This window comes from Amblyomma maculatum, chromosome 8 (assembly GCF_055883805.1).
Source record: "Amblyomma maculatum isolate TAMU_Amacu chromosome 8, ASM5588380v1, whole genome shotgun sequence".
Classification (NCBI taxonomy): Eukaryota; Metazoa; Arthropoda; class Arachnida; order Ixodida; family Ixodidae; genus Amblyomma; species Amblyomma maculatum.
The window spans coordinates 128969530-128997345 of record NC_139351.1 but is presented as its reverse complement, the minus strand read 5'-3'; the positions used below and the strand labels follow the sequence as shown (position 1 = coordinate 128997345).

General features: G+C 46.2%; 2 protein-coding genes across 5 annotated transcripts in view; one reads left to right on the top strand and one right to left on the bottom strand.

The window, feature by feature from the left end:
* The first annotated feature begins 85 nt into the window (after positions 1–85).
* Positions 86–5708, top strand: mRpL28 (mitochondrial ribosomal protein L28). Its single transcript, XM_084577685.1, has 6 exons — positions 86–311; positions 1249–1501; positions 2633–2776; positions 4586–4718; positions 5264–5300; positions 5391–5708. Exons 1-6 carry the CDS (start codon positions 163–165, stop codon positions 5473–5475), a joined length of 801 nt encoding a protein of 266 aa, XP_084433811.1. The 5' UTR covers positions 86–162; the 3' UTR covers positions 5476–5708.
* Positions 5709–7723: 2015 nt separating this feature from the next.
* LOC146182547 (kelch-like ECH-associated protein 1) overlaps positions 7724–27816 on the bottom strand; it is an 81914-nt gene continuing 61821 nt past the window's right edge. For all 4 annotated transcript variants that reach the window (XM_084577674.1, XM_084577670.1, XM_084577672.1 and 1 more), the window contains 2 exons: positions 8734–8910; positions 7724–7968 (listed from right to left, as the gene is read on the bottom strand). In XM_084577674.1, coding sequence (XP_084433800.1) covers positions 7817–7968; positions 8734–8910 — 329 coding nt within the window. In that variant the 3' untranslated portion in view covers positions 7724–7816. The remainder of the gene's footprint in view (positions 7969–8733; positions 8911–27816) is intronic.

Here is a 27816-nt window from a genome sequence, read left to right as displayed (position 1 = left end):
CACCACCTATCTTTATTGCGTAAAAATAAAGGCGTATGTTTAGACTGAAATGTTTATTTTGGACTATTTTTAAATTACGAATCTACGTGCAACGAACGTGTTTACTTTTATGCCGGGCAGCACATGGCTTTTCCTACGCACGATTAGAGCAATCGAGGCACCATGTCCGCAACTAAGAAGTTTGTGCCCATAATTGAACGGTTTCCGGCGCACTACCGCCGATTCCTGGAGGACATGAAGAGAAAACAGACACCTGTTCACTACAGGCCTCCGCCCGATAAATATACTCAGCACCCCATTACGAAAAAAGTGTAAGTGCGACACTGGTGCCTTTGCATGATCTATCTCGATACGCGTGATTGCAGTATTATGGTGGCATAGCAGTATATAGGGCAGGTTTAACTGCCTTGTAGTGTTTTAACTTATATCAGCAACATACCTTACGTGTGATGTTTGGAAGCTTTTGCTTCGGCGGCAGTTAACACGCTGCAAATGGGGTTAACGTCTCGCGAATGCTAGGCCGAGCCGCCAGGGCAGGTTTCTGTTTTGCAGCCTCGTTTTCGGAATCAAAACGCCTTTTCAACCACAGCTACGGGCGTACGCTGCACGTGATGTTAGAAAATATTTGTCCTGTGACGCGTTGTAGTCTCCTATTGCTTGCTCAGCTCAAGGTCGCGGGACCGAAATCCTGGCCGTCGCGGCTGTATCTGATGTCAGAGAAATAAGAAAGACCCGTGATATGCTGTACTATGCCGATACACGTTTAAAAGCCGGGCTATTTAAAAGTTTATGCCCCATTACCCCCATGAAAATTATATCGGAACTAATAGTCTGTTTGCTTATCCACTGATAACAGGTCATTATTCCAACAAGAAATTCACCAATTAGAAGGTAGCATGTGCAGGGCTGTCCACGTGAAGCGCATTTACACTAACACATTTAAAGCTTCACGGTAAACTTTAAAACACCCTTTAAGAACACTGCACATCGTATGAACGTATGTTAACTGTTGAGCTCTAGACCACTATACACGTATGCCAACTACAACTTACTTCCTTGAATACTCTGTTTATCCTTACCTGTTGCATGAAACCAGTCGCTGGGCAAGTCTTACACGAAACTGCTGGAATCAGTGTTGATCAAAATGTACAAGCAATCTTTTATTTTTCTCTTCTGTGCAAACTGTTAGCGTGCAGTTTTCTGGCAGGACAGCACTAGCTATGTGTATTGGTGCCTGTGCACTTGCAGCATGAGGACGGAGGAGCGGCCTATTCCCGTGCTGTACCCCAAGGAGTGCCAGGAAGGCATATGGGGTGGAGAGGGCATTGTTCCTGGCTACAAGCCTTGTGCCACCGGCTGCTTCGTCAAATTCTTCACGCCACTCCTGAAGCGAGTTGTCCTTTACAGCGAGATCCTGGACAAGTACATGCGTGTCACTGTCACACAGAGGACGCTACTGCTGATCAATGAGCATTGTGGCTTTGACCTCTACATATTAAAGGTGAGCTTGTTGGACTACCGAACGTAGCATGCCCGAAGCAAAGGTTTCACTATTATTTCAATGACAACTACATATATTAGCTTGTGAAATGGCAGAAGCCTTTTTATCTCAGTGAGAGGTAATGCGTGCATCAGCACCAGTTCTATCTCCCTGCGAGCAAATGAACACAGATTACTAAAAAATTCATGGTAAAAAATAATCGGCCTTCCTTAATTTTTAAAAGGTGTTTTCATTTGTTTGAGTGTCTTTTTATATTTTTTTTGTCATATCTGAAACGCACATGCGTTGAACCTCTTCAGGCTAAATACATGGAACAAGTGCCCTTCAGTAAACCTAGCTGGAGTCAGCGCCTGTCCTGTCCGAATCTCTATGTCCTTTATGTGAAGTTAGCGTTGTGTACCTTATGTTAGAAATCCCTCCATTTCTTCCAATTCTAACATTTGTTGGATCAACCTTGCTGTAGGGCGAGTTGGTTTGTTTCCATGCTTGCTAGATGTGGTGCAATATAAGATGGAGCATAAGAACAAGAAGGATGACAGGACGAAGTGCAGAACCATGGTAGTTCAACGCTTTGTCCTGTGGTCCTTCTTGTTCCTGTGTTCCGTCTTTTTGTTTGGTTTGGTTTGTAGGGCTTAACGTCCCAAAGCGACTCAGGCGTAAGAGCCGCCGTAGTGAAAGACTCTGTAAATCTCGATCACCTGGGGTATTTTAACGTGCGTTCACATTGCACAACACACGGGCGCCTTGAATTTTGCCTCCATCGAAAAACGGCCGCCGAGGCCGGGATTTGATCCCACACCCTTGGGAACAGTAGCTGAGCGCCCTAACCACTGCGCCACCTCGGCGGGGCCCATCTTTTTGTGCGCCGAGTCCAGCAAGCATTCGTTGGATATAGTAGTATAGCCGGCATGACAACAGCTTTTGAAGATCTTGGCATCTGTGGATGAAGAAACATGTAAGAGAACTGCAGTGACAGGGAAAGACAAGTGTCTCAAATGTTCTCTTTATTAAAGTTGCTGGTTGGGGCTGAAGTGTGTGTGCCTTGCAATTTGCGTGTTGGCATCCTCTGTGCTTAGGGTTGCACGAGATATCAGAGTCTTCAGATTCTCTCTCTCTTCTTTTTTTTTTAAGACACCAGTGCAAGATTTACACTCTCAGTTGGCACTGGACCTGAGACGCAAGATGCTGCTGGCATTAGCGAGGAAGGATCTGTACCATGACAATGAGGAAAAGCAGAAAGAGATTTTGGAGAAGTACAAGGAGTTCATGGTGTCCGTGAGTAGGCGTGTCCATTTTAACACCTTTGGTCCGCACTCAAGTTTCACATCTTGAACGTGAAGCTATTGAATTGTTTGTGGTCCTTGTTGTTTCTTTTGAATACTCATGTTCAGTGCGCACTCGTCAAAATTGCTTGCAAATTGGCGGTGCTCACCCATGCTCGTTGCTCCACCGCAGGACTGCCAAATAACTGCAGGGAGTGCTGTTATACCTAGTGGCATGGGCAGAGGCATATTATTTTATATTTTTTTTCTGGTAGCCTCACCATAATATATGTATGTATTCTGTACTGTTAATGGCATGTGTTTACCTTTTAACTAGAGATGTTATATAATATATATGGAATTGGCAAATCTTGACTTAGATCACTGTGATACTAGGTGGGTTACACCTGCATTCTCATCATCATTGTTTTCACACTGTCAGGAGAGTTGCCTTTCCAAGCAAGCCTAAAAGCAAAAGTTTCCCAGGCTATTTTAACACTTAGTGTGACACTTTGTGTACACTGTCTCTCACAGATGTCGTATTTGTCCGCAGGGCTTTCAAGAAGCCTAGCAACACTTGTACGACAGTTAATACAGAAAAACTTTTTGATACGCTTTTTGTTTTTAACTGCAGAGGAAAAAACATTATCTGGGACGGCGTATGATCTGAACTGCCTGATCTTGAACATTTATCTGCTGAATGAGGTACAAATGATTTAGAACTGAAACATTTAACTGTACAAAAGTGTAGACCAGCATTTATAAACATCAAGTATGCACAGCTCCATTTTTAGATTGTGCCAAATTCAGTCCGCAGTTTCATTGACCTAAGCGCGGAAGAGATTTATTGACAAATCTGGTTCATAGAAGGCATTACCGAGCCGAGATCGCTTCTTTGGTTGTTTCCGGACGCTTCGCACCCTTACAGCAGTGTCATGTGGTGAAGCCGTTGCAATGGGTTACAGCCGCCACGTTTTTGCACATGCTGAGTTACCATGCCCGGCCTGCTGTGCAAGCGAATAGCTGTAGTTATCAAATGGTTCGCCTGTACGCCTCTAAGACACTGCAAAGAATCCACCCCGTTTCTTCTCATGAAGTCATGTTTCCATGGGAACGGGGACCTCATATGTTAGCTCGTTAACTTTCTTTGATGCTTCGCCCCTTTCCACTTAGGGACTGCAGGAAAGCAACTGGGGCAAGGGAGTGCTGCTAATCGGCTTTTTATGTCGCGAGCACTCATTAGAACCAGGAGATAAATAGTTTTAACTTTATGGGAGATGTTTTACTGCCCGCAATTTTGAACATATTAAACGGGAAATCGTATTAACTGGGAACGTATCAACGAGGTTCTACTCTATACAGACAGTTTTCGCTAGCATGGATCTCAGGAAGTCCTAACAGAAGATTTAGAAAATTAAATCCAGCAGCCTAGCAGAAATCATCATCCGCGAGTCCAGTCAATGCTGTGCGCCATTTTTCAGGCATGGCTCTCGCTGAAGCAGCATTGACAGTGCATAGCGAAGCCACGGGGGGCAACGCCCAAGCATGTATCCAATGTGGTGCCTACAGTACATTTTATGTGCTTTGAACAAGCAATGGCAAATGAGAATGGTTATTGCCCTTCAAATTACGGACAAAACCGAGTTACGTCGCTAACCAGCCGAGAAAAATGGCATCACCTCTGTGGCATGGCTGGCACTGGAAATGTGTGTGTGCTGGTACTTGTACGAAAGTAATGTTCAAAGTACATTTTAAGTGGTTGCCACGCTAGCTGCGCATTTGCCCGATAGCGATATACTTATGCACGGTTGTGTACTTGCAGGAGGAAGAGGCCGACTGGTTCGGTCTGACCCTCTGGAAAGCCGAAGCGAAGCTCATGGACTACGAGGATGCCCTACCCAAGCCGAAACCTCTCAAGTACCAGTTCCTCAACGACTACCTGGAAGAACTGAAGTGTGAGTCGGTTTTCTTTCTTTTTCATTCAGTTCTTCTCGATGGCTTTCTGCTGTGAAAAAGGGTCACATTTTTAGCTTTCAATTCTCTCTCAAGCTTTAGGGCTCATGATATTAAGCTTTTCCTTTTTTCTTTTCTTTTTTTTTCTACCCCACTGTTTCGTGTTGTACTTAATGCATGCATGGAATTTTGCTGCTCCTGGGAGACTTTCCAAAAAAATGCGCTGCTGTTAGTGAACGCTTTCACCATTGCTTTTGGCCCCTTGTATAATGTGCTGTGTGTTTAATTCGTAAAATATAAGGCCTACTGCCAGCATTTTATAACTTCACTATTACCATTTTGTGGCCAGAGATAAGCTGTTTGAATCGGAAACAGACCTCACATAATTTTATACGAAATGGACATGCTTGGTCCACTTGGCTGTCATCGAATAGGTCGCGCAAACCTAGTGAGAAGGGCAGGACCGTCTACATTAATCCACTTTTGTTTTCTGGATTACCAGGAGCTTTTAATTACAGGTAACTTTTTCTTTTATTTTTTTTGACAGTGAAAGAAGAGCAGCGGAAGCAAGAAGAAGATACATTGTAAGTGCACTTTTTTGTTGCCTTTTTTACTGTAACAGGCTTTAATGCTGTGAGTGGATTTAATAACAACTAATCTTGTTTGTCTTGCAGTGAACAACCGCAAAGCTGGGTTTCAAGACTCAACCCCTTTAAGCGGTCGTCTTCAGATTCGAGCAGCTCGCAGCCATCCTCTTAGGGAACACTAATCCGGATAGCTTAACCAGTGATAGTTAATAAAATTTTGTTTTGTTGGCACCACAGTATGGTAAATTCTTTTTACTGGCATTGCAGAGTTACTGGGACATCCTTCCACTGCTTGTAACAGTCCTCGAAAACTTGGTGAAAGCCAATGCTGCTGATAAGTTGACAATATAATACTTGCTCTTTGGTTGGCTCGTTAAAAGGTACCAATAAAATTACTCATTCAGATATGCATCTACCATTTTAACATACAACTTATTGATCAGAGTGGATTTAATAAATTCTGTATGACGTAGGTGCAGATTTGTCAGGTAACGTCTTTTAATAAATTCTCTATGACATAGGTGCAGATCTGTCAGGTAACGTCTTTGCCAAAAGTAACCGAGCAAGCACGTGGCCGAGGTACAGTGCTAACCGTCTTCGTCGCTGGCCACTGCTCTCTGGCGGCGAGTGCAAGCTGGCTGACGTAAGCATGCTCCCTCACTGTCATTCTTGGTATGATAAAAAGTGAGTGAGTATCATGTGCGGTGTGATTTGGCGCCTTCAAAACGCTGTGATAATGAGGGAGGGCGCTCCGCGTAGCATCACTCGCTCAGTGTTCCTTCTTGGCTGGTGCTGTGAAGTTGCGCTCTTTGTAAGAATGCCTTCGAATTTAATATCAGTACAGTGATCCTGTAGTTGCAGCGAATGGGCAAATACATGTCATTCTGCTTGTTTGGATTGTCGGGAAAGTAAGGTAGAGAATGGATTTCAAAAACTGGATGCGCTTTTTCCTGTGCTTGCTAGTCATCGATTGTGGTAATGACCATATTTGTTGCGACACTTCTTTAAGCTTAGGAAGAGAAAAATAAGATTTTCGGCTGTTTTAAGTGCCCTTTTTGCTTCATGCCATATTTCCCACTATTTGGTAGCATACAAAAAGTGTGTAGTGTTTTCGGCTTTGGTAATTACATTCATGCGTTAGCTTGTGGCCAGTTTCATAATTTAATGAGTGAACTGCATGAAAAATGTCATTCTCACTCCTCAAACAATAAGTAAGGCCGTATTTTTGTTTTGTTTTATGTGGAAAGACCATGCTACCAACCTAAATGCAACATGTACTGGAAATGAAGAGAAAACCAGACATGCGACATTTGGACTGCTAACTCTTTTTGCCTAGCAATTTGACTGGTAGTTTAGTGCCCACTGGCAGAGTGGTGCATCAGTAACTCGGTAAAAAGGATGCTGGAATGGAACCTTCAAGCGTAACGCAAGATCAAGCTCGCAGACCTGAGACTTCTGCCTTTGGTGGACTCTCTGGCCGCAAAAAGGTGAAGCTTCAGAGGGAGTTTCAAAATGCAAGTGGAAGAAAAATTTCTTCGTAAGCACCCTCCTCAACAGCAAGGCGCTCGTGGGGATCATATGCTAGGGAAAATTTACATCACTCATTCGCTGTTTCTAAAATTTTTTGAGGCAATTGCAATCTCTGCCCAAATTGTAGAGATTCAGTTTGGCGTTACAATCGAGAAAACCGTTATGAACTTCTGTGCGTTGACAAGCTGCTGCAAATGCAACGTTAATGGATTCGCCTCATTACATGAATATGAATAGCCGCACTTGAAACAACGGAAAATATTGCTTCATTTTTGCTTCTCTCTAGCTCAACAAAGCGTCACCATCGAAGACTAGGAATCGCGGGAAATACCACACCGATGCTTTTATCGTGTCCTATCTCCCTGTCCTAGCATTCCAAATGAGACAAAAGCAACCACTTTCCAAATCGCTTCATCTACTGGAGCTGTGTAATGGGATTCAACACGCAAGGCGTTCTAACGAAGAGCGCAGCTTCATGGTACCAGCCCAAAATGAGCGTTGAGCGAGTTTTGCTGTGCACAGCACCCTCCATGATTAGCACAGCGCTCTGCTCGCACGAAATCAAACGCTGCACATGATACCTGCTTACATTTTATCATCCTAAGAAAGATAGCGAGGGAGCAGCCTTAAGTCGGCAAACTTTACACTCGCAACCGGGGAGCGGTGGCCACCGACGACGACCGTCACTCGGCCGAGCGCTTGCTCCTCCGGCCGGCTGGGCTAGTTGGTTACTTTTGGCAAAGATGGTACCTGGAATCAAAAAGGCCAATTCTGTGCCCAAAGGCTACAGAATATGTTTTGATTCCCATATCAATCTGGCATTGTTGCCTATGTGATATCCAGTTGCTCTGTGTAGTAGAAATGGCACAGGTGAAAAAAAAAAATTTCCTTTTTATTAACAGGGTGTCCAACATGTTTCCAGCTTGGTATAGCCACTGCTGTTCACTGGTTTCAGGGAGAGAACACTAAATATCGGCCCAGGGTCACAAGACCTTATGGAGGACACACGGGGCGGGGGAAGAACACGATGCCTGGCCGCTCTTGCAAGATGGCATGGGAGGACCTGTAGTCCACGTGTCCGTGGCAGGGTCATAGACTTCCATGGTGGACAGGTACTCCTGGCCATCATAACCACCTGCAACAAAGTGTTAGGCAGTCCAGTGTCACCACAAGTTAGTCTCGTCAGGTAGCTATTGAAGATATTGAACAAGTACTTTTTACAAAGATAGAAACTATGAGGCTGCCATCATTTTTGATAGTGGGTGGCCCTTGCTAGTACCTGCTAAAATTGCTGGAACGAAGTGAGACACGAAGCCTGCCACATGCTTGCCTTGATCCAGAAACCACCTTCCCTGACCGCTCTACAAAAGGCGTTTCCAAGGTAAGCAAGCCCCAAGTTGCAAAAGAAATGTGCATTCCTTCTGCAGTAGAAGACAGCTCAAATATTGCGTTGTTACTAGGGGTGCCCTGAGTGTAGGCCAAGCCAGAGAAATTTGTCTGGGCCTACAGAGCAGGTTATACATGTATGGTGGCCCGCTTATTTCTTTCATGCTATGTATGTGTGTGGGTACATGCACTCCTTTGTGTTGATTGACTGTGCTATTTGTTGTATGGCTTTGGGAATGTTCACAAATTGACCCGGTATTCCGAGTCACCAATCAACTGAAGCTAAGATAGCCAGCCATGGAGCACAGTTTAAAAGAGACATTTATTTTAAACCCAAACCTGACTGGCACAAGATAATTCAAGTAACCAATGTGCTACTTGAACAGGAAATAATGTCTTCATTCATTCAGACGTTGAGCACTTGTCCTTTTGTACCAGCAAAGCTTGCAGCTTGGTAGCTTGCGCTGCGTGTGACTTCGTAGACGGGGATGGCACCAAAGTCTCGATCACTCACCTAGTGCGTAGATCTTGTTGTCCAAAACTGCCGCACTGAGGGCACTTCGGCGCGTGCTGAGTGGCGCCACCATCTCCCAGATGTTGCGGTCCGTGTCGTAACGCTCAACAGAGCTCACTTGACCCCGCCCGTCATAGCCACCGATGACGTAAATGTGCTTGCCGAAGGCAACAGTTCCTGTGCACAAGGGTGCGGAAAATTGCCAATTACAAAGCTTTTCTCGTACTTCAAGGTCGCACATGCATTCCTCTAGGTAAGCAAAGATCTCACTGAAGGTGGGTAAGGGTACGTCCCACAAGGGCAACATTCAATGCATTTGTTTTTATTTGCATTGTTTGCCTTTAAACTCTGCTGAGAAAACAAATAGTTAATTTCTCCACAAAGCGAATTGCAGGTGTTCAGTTTCAAAGATACCGTGTTGCTGAAGCAGCCTAAGGTGAATACTCTAGGCTTAGAAAGAAGGTATTATGAAAAGCTTGCCCTGTACCTTTTTATTTCTCGTCACAGAAAGACCGCTAGCAGACGACGGACAAGGACGAGGAGGACACTCACATGCTCTCCTCCTCTGTGTCCTCCTCATCCTTGTCCGTCGTCTGCTAGCGTTCTTTCTCACAATGATTAGCAAACTCGCCCAGCAACATACCTACCCTGCTCATGTTATTTCCCTTGCTTTTTTTCTTTTACCTAGCTTCATTTCTTAAAGCAGTGAGCAGGTTACCTGGCAAGTGATGACAAAATTTGGGGGACACTTAAATCTCTGCCTTTAAGAGTATGATGCATAAGCTTTAATGTCTCCTCAGCATGACTCCCTTTGTGGATCCTCGTTTGCGTGCATGCACTTTCTTCTACTCATTTAATCACTAATCTCTTAATCTGTGCTGCTGTTACTTCATTTATTTATTTACAGTACCCTCAGGGTAAAAATACATTATAGAAGGGAGGGGCAAACAAAAACATTGAAGAAAGAACAAAAAAAAAAGGCATAGAATACAGTACTACCCATTTATAGTGAAGTCACTTACTATATCAGGGTCTTTACTATATCAGTTGATGACATAGTCCTGAAGATGCTGTCTGGTAATTAAATGCCTACTTACTGAACATGTCTTGTTGCTTAATGAAAAAAAAAAAAAAAAACCACTGAAATACCTTCCATCTCTCCCTTATCATCTGTTCGTGCATTTTTTTTTTTTTTTTTTTTCCAGTTATAAAATCTTTTTACATTTTGTGGAGGTACCTCCTAAGCAGCATGGGGATGCTGTGGGTACAAATACAACCAAGTTTGATTTCATGTGAAAACCAAAACCTTACATGAACATGGTGTTACTTTTTGCCGTTTCTGTCTTTTAAAAGGCAATAAATGATAAATGTGCATGGCAAGACCGCACACACTGCACCTCCACTTCTTGCCTCCGCTGCCTCATGCTTCGTGCTGCACAATGCTGTGAATGTTCTCCCGTTTCTTGCCTTTTCCTGTTTCTTGCTGCACTTTCACTCTCCCTTACTTTCTGAACGAATCGCGCCGCCTACTTTCCATGTTTGTAGACAGGTTTACTTTTGTTTTCCCTACGCGCTGCGTGCTTTCCCTCACGACTCCAAGGCCTTCTTAAAGTAGGCTTCTCCTGAATGCTGCTAAGCCTAGTGGTAAAGCCACTCAAAAGGACACTGTGTTATTTTTCTATTTTCAAATACAAAAAAAATATTTTCTTCGCGATTTTAGGTAGTGCGTGGGCGGCGATGTCATATCGTGGGAGTCGTCGCCGCGGTCAAGCGCAGTTTACTTTAACGGATTTTTACTGAAAATGTATTTGCTATAAAGGGGGGAAAATGTACAGTTGTTTATGGAAGATGAACAGGGACTTCAGTTTCACTTTACTATATCCGAGTTTACTATAGCGAAGTTCTACTGTAATACCAGAAGTACAATTTGAAAGAGTTTGGCAAGCATACCAAACTAAAGGTATGGAACATTGTATGAACTAGCTAATAGATAAAGAAAATGCAAAACGGAAAGGGACAATGATAACAAATTGATAAAAAGTGCAGGTAAATGGGGCTGAGTACAATAAGAATGTGAACAGCAATGACTGTCATTCAGGAGTAGCTTACCGAGTTAACACATTTTTAAAAATGTTTAAAAATATTTTTAATGTTAACTAGTGATGCAGGCAAGTTATTCCGTTCAGATGAAGTTTTTGGCAGAAATGAATTGGTGAAAGTAACTGTTCTGCAAGACAAAATATGTGGTCATGGTGAGCAGAGAAAAATGAAGGTGGTTGAATCCAAGATGATCGAAGAGTCGGGTTGTGAATGTGATGTGGGGGTCCCACGTTAATAAAGCGTATTGTAACTGTGGTCGAACAAACGTTTTATAATGTTGCATTTTTAGCAAAGATGGTGCCCGGAAAAAATTAAGCTTCAGGTGACCTATAGTTATATTGGCTTTGGATGTGATGGCTTCTATGTATGGTTTCCAAGATATTGTGTTATGTGAACACCAAGGTAGCGGTGTGATTTTACGGAGTCTGAAGTTAAATTGTTTAGTACGTATATTAGACATGGAGTGTTCGAGCGGGAAACACGCATTGATTTACATTTTTAATGTTAAGTTCCATTTGCCATGTACGGCACCGAAGCAGACCAGTTTCTATTGTGCTGTGACCATTGGTTATTTTGCGGTATATTATGCAATCATCTGCAAACAAGCATAACTGGGAACAAATTACATCAATTAAGTCGCTTATGAACATTAAAAACAAGGGAAGGCTAAGAACTAATCCTTGAGGCACCCCAGATTTGATGAATGCATTGTATTGTATTGGATTGGATTGGTACTGAGGCTGCCCTTTTTTACCAGGTGGACCCAAAAGGTCCTAACCAAGAGGGGAATCAGTGTCATTAGCAGTAACAAATTGCATGTGGTTAGAACGAAAGGCATGGATCCAATCATATACAGTTGTGTTAATGTTAAGGCATCGGAGCTTCTGTAGCAAAAGGCTGTGGTTGACCTTGTCAAATGCTTTAGAAAAATCGAGAAAGATGCAGTCAGTTAGCAAACCTGAATCCAGAAGCATGTGCATGTCATGGGTAAATGAGAAAAGTTGTGTGTCAGATGAGAATGATTTGTGGAATCCATGTTGACATGGTGAAAAAAAATTTGTATCTTCTAGCAAGTTAACAAGGCGAGTAAATATTACATGCTCCATAATTTTGCAGGGCACTGAGATAAGTCTGAGATGGGCACTGAGATTGGTCTGTAGTTGTATGGATCATGTGGTTCACCAGATTTATGGGTATACTCTAAGCAGACGGTTGTAAGCCACCACATTATGTGTGTAAGACCACCCAGCATAGATATGATGCCCACTCTAACCAAGCCGTATGAATGTGTCTGCGTGGTGTAGGGGTAGCTTATCCAACTTGAGGTCCCAGGGCCCCGGGTTTGATTCCTATATTAAAGCAGCTGACAGAGTTTGCAGCTGCTGCCAACTCAGTGATGTCACGTGATTTTGCGAAGTCAACCTGCTGACAAGTAAGTGCCTGACCATGCCATTTGCCAGAGAAGTGCTCATATTTTTTTTGCTCGAAACGCCAACGCTGAATTTTCTTAAGAACAGAGTCTGTCTCATTAAAATTCTACACCAATCCGTAGTGCAGAAAAACGGTTTGTGGTTTAGTTTATGGGGTTTTGCGCCTCAAAGCGACTGAGGCTATGAGAGACACCGTAGCGAAGGACTTCAGAAATTTAGACCACCTGGGGCTCTTAGCATGCACTGACGCCTTACAGCACGTGGGCACCTTGCTTTTCACCTCCATTGGAAAGCGACCGCCAAGGCCGGAATTCGATCTCGCATCCTGGGGCACAGAAGTCGAGCGCCCTAACCACCGTGGCGGGGCTGTAGTGCAGAGAGAGGGACACCTCGAAATGTGCCTTGTATGTGTACAGCCATGGGCAGTTAATGATGCATTACCTCGTCAACCAGTCAGTTGGTATTTACACTGAAAAATGGGATACACATGTTCTTCATGTTTTCATTCTCTTCAGTGAGTTTATTTTTTCTGAAATCCATGCATGATCTACGTACTACTGACAGCCTTGTGCAACATGCGACACAAATTTGTAATTTTCCATCGATGCCATCAATGAAGGTATTGTGCAAAGAAGACTGAACTATGTTCATTGCAAACTCCTGAATGCTATGAAAGAATTCTGCATCGCAAAGATGCCTTTATTGAAAGAAGATTCTGCGATGAAGTGCTCAGGACCGGTTCGGTTTGGTTTGGTTTTGTAGGCTCTAACGTCCTAAAGCAACTCGGGCTTTGGACAGCTTCAAGTACATCGGGTTTCGCCTTCATCTAGCTGTAGATGCCTCTCATTGAGCACACTGACCTGGTGTGCTGAGAAACTTGTGCGCTATAACTACTCACAGTGCCTTTTTCTGTGCATTCCAGCACTCAAAGCAAATAAATTCTTTTGTTTGCTCACAAAAAAAAAGAATTTGGTTGCACAGAATCAGAAATCTACCTTTTTGCTCGATGTCAGTGCATGCTACAAGAGCCTCAAGCAGTGGAAATTGGGGTGGATAAGAAATAATTGCAAAATGTTTTATGGAAATGGTGTAATGTAATATTTGTTAATGAAATTTGGCACAGATAATGCACAAATGCTGGAGTAAAAGTATTATTTGCCTAACATCTTTTCCAATTTACATTTGTTTTTTGCACATTTGTACCTTTTAATCAGAAATGGTCTCGCTGAGCTGAAATATACATTACAGTAATATTTTCTATGTAGAAAGGCACATTCATGTTTGCAGTACTATAAAAACAGCGGTAGTACTTAACGGTAAGGTACAATTACGGTACCTTACGGTAACGGTACTATAACGGTATCAGAACAATTTTACAATTTACCGTTTCTTGTAACTACAGCATCTGTGCTCTATTTGTGTGAAGTTTTATTTATGTAGCTTTAGATATACCATTGCAATAATATTTTTGTTAGCGCAGCTTAACGTCCCACAACTTATGAGAGGAACAGTATTTTTGTTTCTAAAATCGCTCCACCTTTTTCCAAAGCCCTCCACTATGGCATTTTTCCACTATTCTGTCTTTCATTATTCCCTCCTCCACTTTTACATCACAGTGATGTTGCGGTATCCGCCTAAAATATTAACGATTTGCATTATTCATAACCAGTTTCACTTGCGTGCTTCTCTCCCCACAGCATTGTCTACAATTAAATATGTACGGTTCTGCCACTTACGTTAAGGTTGGTGCAAGTGCATGTTTGGAGTCGCTTATAGTTTCTTTTACACTTTTCTTACATTTTGTACACAGAACTTTACTTTTTTAAATCTCATGCTTGCTATGATGCGCACACTAGATTCAGACATGCAAGAAGAGCAATTTATACAAACACATTTTAGAGTGTTCGTGTGCTGAGTGTTGCTGAGAATGCAGAAAATAACCTTATCATACAACATAGCATTACAAAATGAAGTCAATTGCCAATTCACCTATAAGCTTCAAAGCTTTTTGTGCACATGTGTTCATGTTTAGCACATGATGAAATCAGAAGCAAACTGGAGACGTGAATTTTATTAGTCATGTTTATATAAGTAACAAGTGCTAGTAGTAAGTAGTTTGTTCTTGCACTAAAGTTGGGTGGATAACTGACAACAAGAAAATTAAAATGCAACAAACTGCAACAAAACCAGTGGGTGAAAAGAGAAAGCTTTCCCATATAAGCATAAACAACAAGCAAACTTGACTAGTAGCTCTCCAGCAGACTTGGCTGAAGTTCTAATAAAAACAAAATAAAATGCAGCACATTTAAAATGCAAATCATGAAGCCATACTGCCAAAGGCAGAAGTCATTGTTGGACTCTGGCAAGAAAGAAATGTTCAGAAGTTAAGCCTTGGTGGGGGACCGCTCATGCTGTCCATGTTAAAGAAGAAGCCACCTCCACCAGAATCGTTATCGTCACCAAACAAATCATAACCAGTGTCACCAGGACTGGATTTCGGTACCGAGGCATTGTTGGAAGACTGCGTTGAGCTTTCTCCATCGCCTAAAGCTCCCGAAGGCCCTGTGGCTTCCTCTCTCTCGAGGAAGTGTAGGACTGAACTGTCCCGTGCAGTTGATGGGGCCGAAGACTGTGAAGCAAGGCTCTCAGTGTCCTGAGAAATAGCAGGGATGTTCATCTGCCCCAGTGCCAGCATGTCACTTTGGCGCCGCTCAAGTTGGTCTGCGCAAGGGAACCTGACTCTATATGGACGCTGCTGATGATCTCCTACCGTAGAAGGGCCAGGGAGAGAGCCTTCACCACAAGGCATCGGCGCAGATACTGGTTTTCTGAAAGGCAAGGCAGCTCCAGCTGCAGTGCGCAGATGAGTGGCTGGAGTTTGTGCGGCTGTACGGAGGATGCGCTGGTAGTCGGGTGCTGAGGTCACTCGAGCTGACAGTGAAGGCTCTGCCCGTTCACCAGGGTGACTTGGAACTGACCGACATAGTATTTTGGGCTCAATTTTAAGAATCTTTCTTGGTGCACCAGCAGAAGTGTTATCACCAGCACTGGTGCCAGGCGAGGCAAGTTCTCTCTCTGGAAACTGAAGCGAGGGCAACTTTCTTGGTGCACGAGCTGCAGTGTTATCACCAGCACTGGTGCCAGGCGTGGCCAGCTCTCTCTCTGGGGGTTGAAGCGAAGGCAACTTCCTTGGTGCAGCAGCATTATCTCCAGCACTAGTGCCAGGTGTGGCATGTTCTCGTTCAGGAGACTGAAGCAAAGAAGCATTGTGAAGCAGCGCCCCTAGACCGCCCAGGTATGTCGAGGATGCTGGCTGAGCACTGCACGCAGCAGGTCTGACTGTTCGTAATGCGCTTCTTAATTGTTTTGGGCCTGGCGGCGGCATCAAAAGTGGTGACAAACATGGAGCTCCATTTCTAATTGGCAAGCTTTTATCTGGCATTTTGGGCCTCGTGCCAAACTTGGGTTGTTCAGTGTTTGGCGAAATGGGTGATGCAGAGTTCAGTGAAGCTTGTCGCTCCCTTGGCAGTAGGGTGGGTATATTCTGCGGAAACGGGGGGATAGAAGCAAGACGTGAAGACGCCGGACTGCTCGAGACTCTCGCTTGGGCACGTGCTCTGTCCTGCAGCTGTGTCCTCTGAGACTCCAATTGTTCGATTTCTTCTGTCACTTTTTGAACCTGCTTTTCCTTCATTGCAGTGTCAATAAGAAGCGTCGCAAGCTGAACGACAAAAGCATTACGCTCATCAGTACTCGACCTTGCAGCCTTGAGGACCTTTTCTATTTCCTTGTCGATGGCTTTCACGCCCTCTTTCTTTGCGTCGCGCTCTTTCGTTACCTGCGCAACTTCTTTTTCCAAACGCGGTATTCCGTGAAGTGACTTCACTTTGAACGCCGCCCTTTTCATTTTCCGATCAGTTATGTTCAAATCCCTTTCGGTACGTACCCATTGGTCAACGGACGACTTTTCTTCCAAGCGAAGTCGCGTCTGTGCGGCACGTTCTTTTTTTTCCAGTGCATTCACTTCCTGCTCCAATTCAATGAGAAATTTTTCTTTCGTCTTGACGTTCTCGCGTGCGGCTTCCACTGTCTCCTCTATTCCTTCAACCACTTTTAGAAAGTTCACGATTTTAGCGTCAAGTTTTTCTGAACGCTCTTGAAGCTCTGCTTGGCTGATATCCTGTTCACGAGCCTGCTCTTCGGCCGTCGCCGCTGCAGCGAGCGCACTGTACAGCGCCCGCGAAGCCTCCTCTCCATCTGTATCCATTGTTTTGTTGACAATCCGTATGCACTTCACCAGATAGCAAACTTTGGGAGCCACAAAACCGTTATTGTAGCACACCTCAACTTGAAATACTCGAATGGACTCGCGGGCATCGCGGGCTGTCGTCTGTTATGCGCAGACGCACTTGCCGAGCATAATACGTAATGCAGTTATTTTCATTTGTGCAATTGATTGTTTGTTGATCTCAGAGCGAAAAATAAAACTTTAACGAAGCAAAAAGGATGAAAAGCGAAATCTGAAAATACGAAACCGAAAACTTTTCCAAAGCATCTGCGTTCGAGAACGGGATCAACGCGTCGGCGGAAGCGGAAGACCACGGACGCTCGATCGGCCCTGCGAATGCTCCATCCACGCCGTTCGTTCGTTCCATGATTCGTTCATTCATCCAGTCATTAATTCATAAAACCTTATTCATGAAGATGATCTGAGACCTAGAAGAGAAACGAATGAGTTAGTTGAGGTTGGGGGCTCCAGACTCCGGTATCTGAACGCAGTTCTGGTTATGTAATACCGCCCCAGGGCTACCAGGGCACTAAGCTTTACTGAGGGCTGACCATTCTTCGAACTCTATGATTCTTCGCATGTCTTAATGTGAGCTGCATTCGATTCAACCGTGGTTCTCTGCACCGCCGGAACCGGTTCACGATGCGCTGCATCAAAGCGCTCGATACACAGCATTTCCTGCACCACTGTCCGCGATTGATTTTAAGTGCAGTCGTGGTGCCGCTGTGGTGCAAAGAACCGCGGCACTCTCCGAGGAGGAGGTGCAGAAAAGTGGTGCACGTGTTGACGGCACTAGCAGACGACGCGCGCTGCCAATGAGATGCTTAAAAACATCGATTATCGACTTGGGGACATTTTTCCCCGTCGTCGACGGATCCGGCGTCATTCTCTGTGAAATGGCAAGTTCCTCTGAGGTCTCTTGTGACAACCTGAATACCCTCTCGAGTTAAATATCTGGCAACGGCGGATCAGTTGTACGGGAACTCTGTTATTGCGGTCTGTCCGAACCAGTCGGTCTCGGTCTGAACAACGATGTTGCCTCGAAGGAAAGCACGGCGTAGGGCTCCTCATCCTCACTGTCGAAGGACTCCAGAAATTCCTTAAAATTGACTTCGACAATGTTGTCGTCCACGACGTCGCGACGCACCGCGAAAACTTAAAGCTCGCGGCGCACGGGAACTCGCGAGCAGACGACTAGCACGTCTGAAGTGGCGCTGCTGACGCGCTGCACCTGCACCTGAACCACAAAACTGGAACTGCACCTCACCGGCACCCGACTGGCACCGGCGGAACTTTTTCAGAATTGGTGCCGAGAACCAGTTCTGAATCGAACGAACCTGTGGTGAGCGTTCTAGTAACGTTGTGGTGAGCAGTCTGTAGCGCTCATGGACATTGTTTTTTCTGTTATGTATTTTTTTTTTCTTTTTTATCGTTTTCTTAGTATTGTAGTGCGTAGTATTTCTGGCCGCAATCACCGATTTCGCTGTTGGCAGTACGACGCCGCCCCGCCGGGGTGGCGCAGTGGTAAGACGCCCGACCACTGTGTCGGAGTTCCCGGGTTCGAACCCGACCTCGGCGGCTGCGTTTCGATGGAGGCGAAACGAAGTGGCGTCCGTGTGCTGTGCGATGTCAGCGCACGTTAAAGATCCCCAGGTGGTCGAAATTACTCCGTAGCCCTCCACTACGGCTCCCCTTTCTCTCTTTCCACTTTCACTCCCACCTTCCTCCCTTCCCTTACGGCGCGGTTCAGGTGTCCACAGAGCAAGTGCGACAGATACTGCGTCTTTCCCTTCCTGTGAACCAACCAACCAACCAACCAACGACGCCTGTTCTCTCTCTCTCTATTGCTCTCGCACTCGCCAGGCACGTTGGTTTGGTTTGTGGTGTTTAGCGTCCCAAAGCAACTCAGGCTATGAGAGACGCCGTATTGGAGGACTCAGGAAATTTCGACCACCTGGGGTTCTTTAACGTGCACTGGCATCGCACAGCACACGGGCGCCTTGCTTTTCGCCTCCAGCGAAAAGCGGCCGCCGAGGCCGGAATTCGAGTACGTGGTGCTCACCACAGAGGGGAGGAGGTGGGTAGCGGCATCCCAGCAGATGCACCGCCGGCGCGGAGAGCTGACCGTGTGAAGCGGGAAAGCGCCTGCCGGCATCGCATACGCGGGCATAGGCGCAGAGCATGTGCTGATGCTGACAAAAGCAAACGGAGCATGAAAGTTCAAAGTTTTTCACTCGTTGCATAATTGAAACTGGCAGTCATATAGTACGTGCGAGCCAGTAGTAGATGCCAGTGTCTTTTCACTTGGGCAAATATTAAGGCGAGGCAGAGAGAAATAACATTTATTGGCACCCGTCAAAAGGTTGGCGAGGATCCGAGCCTCGCAGCCTTTAATGGCTCATACCTGTTGTTGCGGCTGTAGGAATAATGAGAAGGAAATGCACGGGCTGCTACTGGCTCTGCAGCTGAGCCACCTCCGCCGCCTCTTGTGGACAGAAGAGAAAATAGAGAAGAAAGAAAAACAAGAGTGAGGGAAAGACGCGCGTCGCAACAGCCGTCGTCCACCACCGAAGCGGTGGCGGGTGCAATGACGGCCTACAACAGATAAAAATTCAATGGCCGGCTAACCCCCGCCGCAAGGGAATGGAGGAGAGGTGGTGAAGGGTGGCAGTTCCTGGCCCTACGGAGCTGGGGCGGTAGGTCAACGCCGCTTGCGGCGGGGGCTAGCCAGCCACCGAATTTTATCTGTTGTAGGCCGTCATTGCACCTGCCACTGTTGTTGTGGCTGTAGGAAGAAGGAAAAGAAAATGCACGGGCCTGCTACTGGCTCTGTAGCTGAGCCACCTCCGCTGCCTGATTGATTGATTTATAGGAAGGGAAAGGCGCGGTAACTGTCTCACTTGTTTTCTGTGGACACCTCAACAGCGCCGTAAGGGAAGGGAGGAAGGTGGGAGAGAAAGAGAAGCCGTAGTGGAGGGCTACGAAGTAATTTCGACCACCTGAGGATCTTTAACGTTCGCTGACATCGCACAGCACACGGACGCATCTTCGTTTCGCCTCCATCGAAACGCAGCCGCCGAGGTCGGGTACGAACCCGGGTATATACTGCGGCACAGTAGTCGGGCGCCTTACCACTGCACCACCCCGGCATTTTTTTCTTTTCTTTTTTTATTGCATGAATTGGTACAAATACATCAGTAAATGATCGTGGTTGCCATGCCCCTTGGCTGACAACCGTGTCTAATGGACTTTCATTACCACAAGTTCGCCCATCAGACTCAAGACCTCCTCCACAGCGTCTTGCTGCTTCAAAATTTCATTGTTTATACACTTGTTCAACAAAATAATCACATACAGATCGCTCTTGTTCTAGCGTTCCTGCACCGTGGTTCTTGCCATCATCAATCCCACAATTGAACAAGAAACGCCACGCGATAGAGCGCTGGTGTCTAGATCGCGAGTGGGGTCGTGCGAAGACCCAGGAGGTCTGCGTGTTACGAATTCTTCGCATCTTCGCATAATAAAGTTTTCCCTCCTTCTTACCGGAGAAAGTGTGACAGATACTGCGCCTTACCTTTCCTGTAAAATTCTATGACGCACTACAACGAACGCGGATAAGAGGCAAGTGATAGGAGAGGAAGGATAGGCTTAATAATAATTGGTTCACGGGAAGGGAAAGGCGCAGTATTTGTCACACTTGCTCTGTGGACACCTGAACCGCGCCGTAAGGGAAGGGAGAAGGTGGGAGTGAAAGTGGAAAGAAGGAAATAGGAGCCGTAGTGGAGGGCTACGGAGGAGTTTCGACCACCTGGGGATCTTTAACGTGCGCTGACATCGCACAAGCACACGGACGCCAATCCATTTCGCCTCCATTGAAACGCAGCCGCCGTGGTCGGGTTCGAACTCGGGAACTCGGCACAGTAGTCGGGCGTTTTACCACTGCACCACCCCGGCGGGACAAGGTAGGCTTTCGTCATTCTCTTATTGAGAGGCATCTAAGAGACCCTCTAATTTTTTTTTATTTTAATTTATATACACCGATACTACTACTATCAGCAAACATTTGTTTTCCATTCCTAGCATTTTGACACTTACTTCCTTTACCATCCTTCCTTTACCCACCTTTTTCAAAAATTCATGCCGTCAAAGACTTTCCGCGTCCCCAGTCTTCTAAGGATGTGCGAAGCTTTGTCGGCCTCTGCTCTTACTTTCGCCGCTTTATCAAAAATTTTGCCCGTATCGCACGTCCTCTCACCGACCTACTAAGAAGACACCGCTTTCACGTGGGGCCCTGACCAGCAAGGTGCGTTTTCAACGCTTATAAGCTTACTGACGTCTCCCCTGTCTTGGCTCATTTCGATCCCTCAGCTTTCACTGAAGTTCGAACACACGCCTGCGGATATGGGATCGGTGGCTCAACGCCAACATGGCAATGACACGTCATCGCATATGCCAGCCGCCTTCTCTCCAACGCCAAACGCAATTATACGATTACTGAGCGCGAGTGTCTCGCCCTTGTATGAGCTGTCGCTAAATTCCGACCTTACTTATTCGGCCGTCCATTCTCAGTTGTAACAGACCATCATGCGCTTTGTTGGTTGTCATCTCTGACAGATCCCTCCGGCCGTCTTGGTCACTGGGCTTTGCGCCTTCAAGAATACGCCTACAACGTCGTCTACAAGTCGGGGCGCCTTCATCAAGATGCTGATTGTATGTCTCGCTATTCTGTAGAGCCTCCTGATCTCAGTGACACAGAGGCAATTCCCTGTCTTCACCCTCTCCAATCTGGCCAACATAGCAGGCGAGCGGCGCAGCGATCCATCTTTAAGATCCATCATTGAAGACCTCACATCTGGAAGAACAGATTCTTCTCTGCAACGTTTTGTTGTAAAGGATGGAGTGCTCTACCGCCGTAACTTTCATTATGACGGCCCTCCTCTCCTCTTGGTGATTCCCAAAAAGCTCCGCTGCTCTGTTATTAAAGAACTCCACGACCTGCCCACAGCTGGCCATCTCGGTGTGTCTCGCACTTACGACCGGGTACGGCGACGCTTTTTCTTTTTTGGCCGGGACTATACCGCAGCATCCGGCACTACATCGCAGCCTGCGACACGTGTCAGCGTAGCAAAAAACCATCGCGGCCACCAGCTGGCCTTCTCCAACCTGTTGACGTGCCCCTGGAACCATTTTGTCGTGCTGGACTTGACCTTCTTGGCCCGGCCCTTCCCGACTTCACGGTCGGATCACAAATGGATCGCAGTGGCAACCGATTATGCAACACGTTATGCCATCACACGAGCTTTACCCACGAGCCGCGCTACGGATGTCGCTGACTTTCTTCTACACAGCGTCATTCTCCATCACGGCGCTCCTCGTCAATTAATCACCGACCGCGGCCGCTACCTTCTGTCCCGAGATGTTTAAGACATCCTGCGCTCATGTTCTACGAAGCATAAGCTCGCGATCGCGTACCATCCTCAAACCAACGGCCTTACCGAGCGCTTCAACCGCACACTTACGGACATGTTATACATGTATGTATCGCCTGATCACCATGACTGGGACCTCGCTCTTCCATATGTGACCTTTGCTTACAATTCTTCCAAGCACGACACGACTGGCTATTCACCCTTCTTCCTGCTCTTTGGCAGGCATCCCGCTTTACCTTTGGACACGCTAATTCCTCCTGCTGGCCGCCCCATAACTACCTACGCAAGTGACGCCATTGCGCAAGCCACTGAAGCGCGCCAAGTAGCCCGCAGTCGGCTCCTTGCCTCAGACTTCTCAGAAGTCTGCCTACGATAGGCGACATCGGCACGTAACCTATGACCCTGGGTCCTTGGTTCTTTTATGGTCTCCTGCACGCCGCATTGGCCTCTCTGAGAAACTTTCGTCCCCTATAGTGGCCCTTATCGGGTGGTGCGCCAAGTAACTGACGTGACGTATGAACTTGCCCCACTTGTGCCCGCGTCCTCCTCGATCCTCTCGCCCCACTACTGACATTGTCCATGTGAGACAGTTACCGCGCCTTTCCCTTCCTATAAATAAATAAATAAATAAATAAATAAATAAATAAATAAATAAATAAATCAGTTTTTTTCGCGCCTGAAGCCATACGTGATGTCTTCTTCGCCAGATTAGCGCCGGGATGACGCTTACACAGCCGGGGGGTCATGTTACGCGATGAGGAAGACGTGTTTCCCTCTCTTGCCTCGCGGGAGGGACAAGGTGATGACTAAGTGGGACTGGTTCCGTGTTGCTGCTTGCTGTTATGCCACTTGAGGCTGTTGTAAATAGACTGTAAATACATCGAGTTTCCACGTAACAATATGAATTAATAACGTAATTGATTGGAGCCAATTAAGTGTGTAATTGGGAGCCAATAAGGCCGCTGACCAACATAATAATTGATTCACAGGAAAGGAAAGGCGCAGTAGCTGTTACACTTTTTCTGTGGACACTTGAACCACGCCGTAAGGGAAGGAAGGAAGGTGGGAATGTCATCGCCTATCATATGCCCCGCCGGGGTGGCGCAGTGGTTACGGCGCTCGACTAGTGTTCCCAAGAGTGCGGAATCGAATCCCAGCCTCGGCGGTCGCTTTTCGATGGAGGCGAACAGCAAAGGCGCCCGTTTGCTGTGCGATGTCAGTGCACGTTAAAGAACCCCAAGTGGTCGAAATTTCCGGTGTCCTCCACTACGGCGTCTCTCATAGCCTGAGTTGCTTTGGGACGTTAAACCCAACAAACTAAACCAGCCTATCACATCACACCTCAAGCAATCATCAGTCACTAGAATTACAAGCATCACAAGTTGCCATCATACGACGTTTCTTACGGCCCTGCAGCGGCAGTTGGTAAGATGCCCCACCGCGCGCCCGCGCTGTCGTTTTGTGTTCCTTCGCTATTAATAATTGGTTCACAGGAATGGAAAGGCGCAGTATCTGTCACACTTGTGTCTGTGGACACCTGAACCGCGCCGTGAGGGAAGAAAGGAAGGTGAGAGTTTTAACGTGGAAAGAGAGGAAGAGGAGCCGTAGTGGAGGGCTACGGAGTAATTTCGACCACCTGGGGATCTTTAACGCGCGCTGACATCGCACAGCACACGGACGCCTTTTCGTCTCGCCTCCATCGAAACGCAGCCGCCGAGGTCGGGTTCGAACACGGGTATTCCAGACAGTAGTCGGGCGTCTTACCACTGTATCACCCCGGAGGAGCAGTGTTGTTCCTTTGCCTCCGTTGTTTTTTTTTTTTTTCGCTGGCCATTTTATGTGCTGGGGTACCCGGGTTCGATCCCCACCGCCGGCGGCTGCGTTTCGATTATAGTAATATTCTAGCTCACTATAGTTTTGATGGAGGCAAAACAAAGAAGCGTCCGTGTGCTGTGCGATGTCAGTGCACGTCAAAGATCCCCAGGTGCGGAAATTACTCCGGAGCCCTCCAATTACGGCTCCTCTTTCTCTCTTTCCGGTTTCACTCCCACCTTCCTCCCTTCCCTTACGCAATGCCACCTAGACTGCCTTACGGCGCGGTTAAAGTGTCCACAAAAAGTGTGACAAATATTGCACCTTTCCTTTCCTGTGAACCAATTATTATTATTATTATTATTATTATTATTATTATTATTATTATTATTATTATTATTATTATTATTATTATTATTATTATTATTATTATTATTATTATTATTATTATTATTAATATACGATGCCGAGGACGTTTCGAGCGAACAAGCTGTTTAAGATGTTTAAAAATTAACCGGCATAGTCAATGGATGATAGCTGCAGGACCAGTTATATATTTACAAACAGTGGCTTTCTACAGGTGACGTAATTTAATGCCTTGTAATATTTAATGACACTGTTTTTAGTACTTATGCTAGAGGCGTGTCTTTTATTTAAGCATGCACAGGACATGTTTGCTTCTAATAGGCAAAAGCGCATTAAATAAACCGTTGTATGTATTTGAGCACTGGGGATGTCTAAGGGATGGTGAGTAGTAATTTGGCTTAGGAAATAATTTCAGCCAAGTAAATCTCTCTCCTTGCAACCAAGAGACAAACTCGTCTTTTTCATGAGCGCGGTACTCATTTAGACGATAAACTCCGAAAGCGAAACAATAGTCCGAGTGATGCCTTTCCACAGTTAGCATTATTCTGACCCCAAGGCTACTGGTCAGAAATGACTGGTGGCACGAGCTAACTTGGTGGGCACCGGTGGGGCCCCGGACTAGCGGCTCCATCTGGAAGGCGCATGTATTTATTTATTCAATACTGCAAGCCTTTACGGTCCAATCAGGAAGGGCCATCAGTGTACAGAATGAAGATAGCAAATAAAAATTTCAAAACACTTGTTCATTGAGCAATAGAATATGAACATATAAAGAAGATCCCCGTTAGATCTCCAGGCGGTCGAAATTACTCTGGAACCCTCTACTACGGCACCCCTTTCTCATTTTCCACTCCCACCTTCCTCACTTCCTGTACGGCGCGGTTTAAGTGTCCACAGAACAAATGTGACAGATACTGCGTCTTTCCTGTGAACTAATTATATTATGCAGAAAATCTGGAGTCGGCACTGTAAATTTATGACCGTTGAACTTATTGTGGTGTGCATGACAGCATTTTCAGTCATGGGAATTTTAATATAACAGACTCCGCCTAGTTGTCGGTGAATGCTTTCCTGTGTGTTCTGCTGAATTTGTCAAGAAATTGCAATAAAGAAGGGGAAAAGCGTTGTAAATTTACGGGCTCTGGCAGGTGTAGTTGGCAGGCCACATTTGCGGGCACTGATTGGTTGTAGGGTTACCACGCCACGCGATCCTATGACATGGCCGATAAGGCACGAGCTACTAACTAGGGCCTCTCCTTTCAAATGCTAGGGTTAAATCTGAATCAGCTTGCCAGGGGACGGAGGTTAAGTGCCCCTCTTCTCCATTTTCTTTTCACTGGCGTTCATAGCCTGCAGATGTCCAAACTGCTGCCCTATGACTACAGAAGGGGCGCGCGGTTGCCCGGAGAACTCAGCGAACCAAAATGCAATGGCTTCGGCAACAGCGACAATTTCCAGGCTGCTCTTGGCCTATGGGGCTGGAAATGGTAGGCCCCCGCCGTTTGTGGCGACGGCTCGCCTGCCACCGGCGGTGGTACCTGTCGTAGGCCATCATTGCCCCCGCAACCGTTTCGGTGGCACATGACGGCTGTTGCGACGCTCGTCTTTTTCTCTCCCTCTTCTTTTTCTTCTCTATTTTCTCCTCTGTACGCACGAGGCAGCGGAAGTAGCTCAGCTACAAAGCCAGTAGCAGGCCCGTGCATATTCTTTTCCTTCTTCCTACAGTCGCAACAACAACAATTTCAAGATGCAATGAAAGCGATCAATGCAAAAGCGAAATGCAAAACTCAATGCTTTTAACACAGACTCCACACACTATGAATGAGCGCCCATTACTTTTTCCTCAATCAACATCTCCATTTATAGAAACACATTGGCATTCCCTTGGTTTTAAGTTACTGTCGGTTTCTTCCGTCATCGGCCGCCCCTTTGGGACGTTAAACCCCACAATAAATAATAATAATAGCAATAATAATAATAATAATAATAATAATAATAATAATAATAATAATAATAATAATAATAATAATAATAATAATAATAATTGGTTCACAGGAAAGGAAAGGCGCAGTGACTGTCACACTTGCTATGTGGACACCTGAACCGAGCCGTAAGGGAGAGAGAGAGAGAGAGAGAGAGAGAGAGAGAGAGAGAGAGAGAGAGAGAGAGAGAGAGAGAGAGAGAGAGAGAGAGAACTTTTAATGAGCATATAATCAGTAAAAATTCGCAGGAGCTGGGTGGTCGGTGCCCCTAGTCCAGGGCTCCGCTGGCAGCAGCTGACTTGCGGACTAGCTGGATAATCCAGGCTTGCTGGTCCAGGTTGTCGCTGGTCAGGGCCGCCTCCCACTGCTCGTGTGTCGGGCATGGCACTATTAACGTTGGATCAGGTTTGTCCTGGCATTCCCAAGAGATGTGATAGAGTGTGGGGCTTGCACCGCACCAAGGACAGTAACTCGTGTATTTTGTTGGGCTTATCTTATTTAAAATTTGAAGATTAGGGAATGTGTTTGTTTGTATTTTTCTCCAGTCTATAGCGTCCGAGGAAGGAAGTTGTTTGTGTGGTGGTGAGAGAATTCTTCTTTCTAACCGTAGGTGTTCCAGCCTGTCGCCGTAGGGTCCTAGGAGAGGGGTGAGGTAGGGATGGGGATCCGCCCGGTTTGTGAGAGCTCGGGCTAGATCATTCGCTACCTCATTTCCTTCTAGGCCTTCGTGTCCAGGTGTCCATGTAATTGTGTGCGTCTGGGAGATGGAACGTAATATTGCACACGCTCTTTTGTGAGGTTTTCCGGCCAGGTAGTCCCTGCAGGCTAGTTGGGAGTCCGTCACTACGTGTGATGACTTATTTTGGTTGCCTTGTGTTTTTATGGTGATGGCTATTGCCAGTGATTCCGCTTCCGCAGGATCCTTGGCAGAGATTGAAGCCTGAATAATTGGCCTCTTCTTGTGGTCAACTGCAGCTATTGTGAACTTTCCAGGTTCGCCGTAAGCCCCTATGTCCACGTAGACAACTTCCGCGTCTTTAGACAATTGTTTTTCCAATGATTTGACTCTGGCTTTCCTTCGACCCTTTTGTAACTCATGGTGCATGTGCTTGGGTATCGGGTTCACATAGATGTTGTTTCTTGTGGATGTCGGAATTTGTGATTTGATCTCAGAAGTTCTTAGTGCCTGCCATAGCCCTAGTTTTGACAGGATTTCCCTACCCGCCTGCGTTGTTGTAAGGGAATGGATGAAGGTGGGAGTGAAAGTGGAAAGAGAGAAAGGGGAGCCGTAGTGGAGGGCTTCGGAGTAATTTCGACCACCTCGGGATCTTTAACGTGCACTGGTTGGTTTGTGGGGTTTAACGTCCCAAAGCGACTTAGGCTATGAGAGACGCCGTAGTGGAGGACTCCGGAAATTTCGACCACCTGGGGTTCTTTAACGTGCACTGACACTAGGTGGTGTTGACTGACATCGTACAGCACACGGGTGCCTTGCTTTTCGCCTCCATCGAAAAGCTGCCGCCGAGGCCGGGATTCGATCCCGCGTCCTTGGGAACTTTAACGTGCACTGACATTGCACAGCACACGGACGCAACTTCGTTTCGCCTCCATCGAAAGCCGCCGTGTTCGGGTTCGAGCCCGGGAACTCCGGACAGTAGTCGGGCGTCTTACCACTG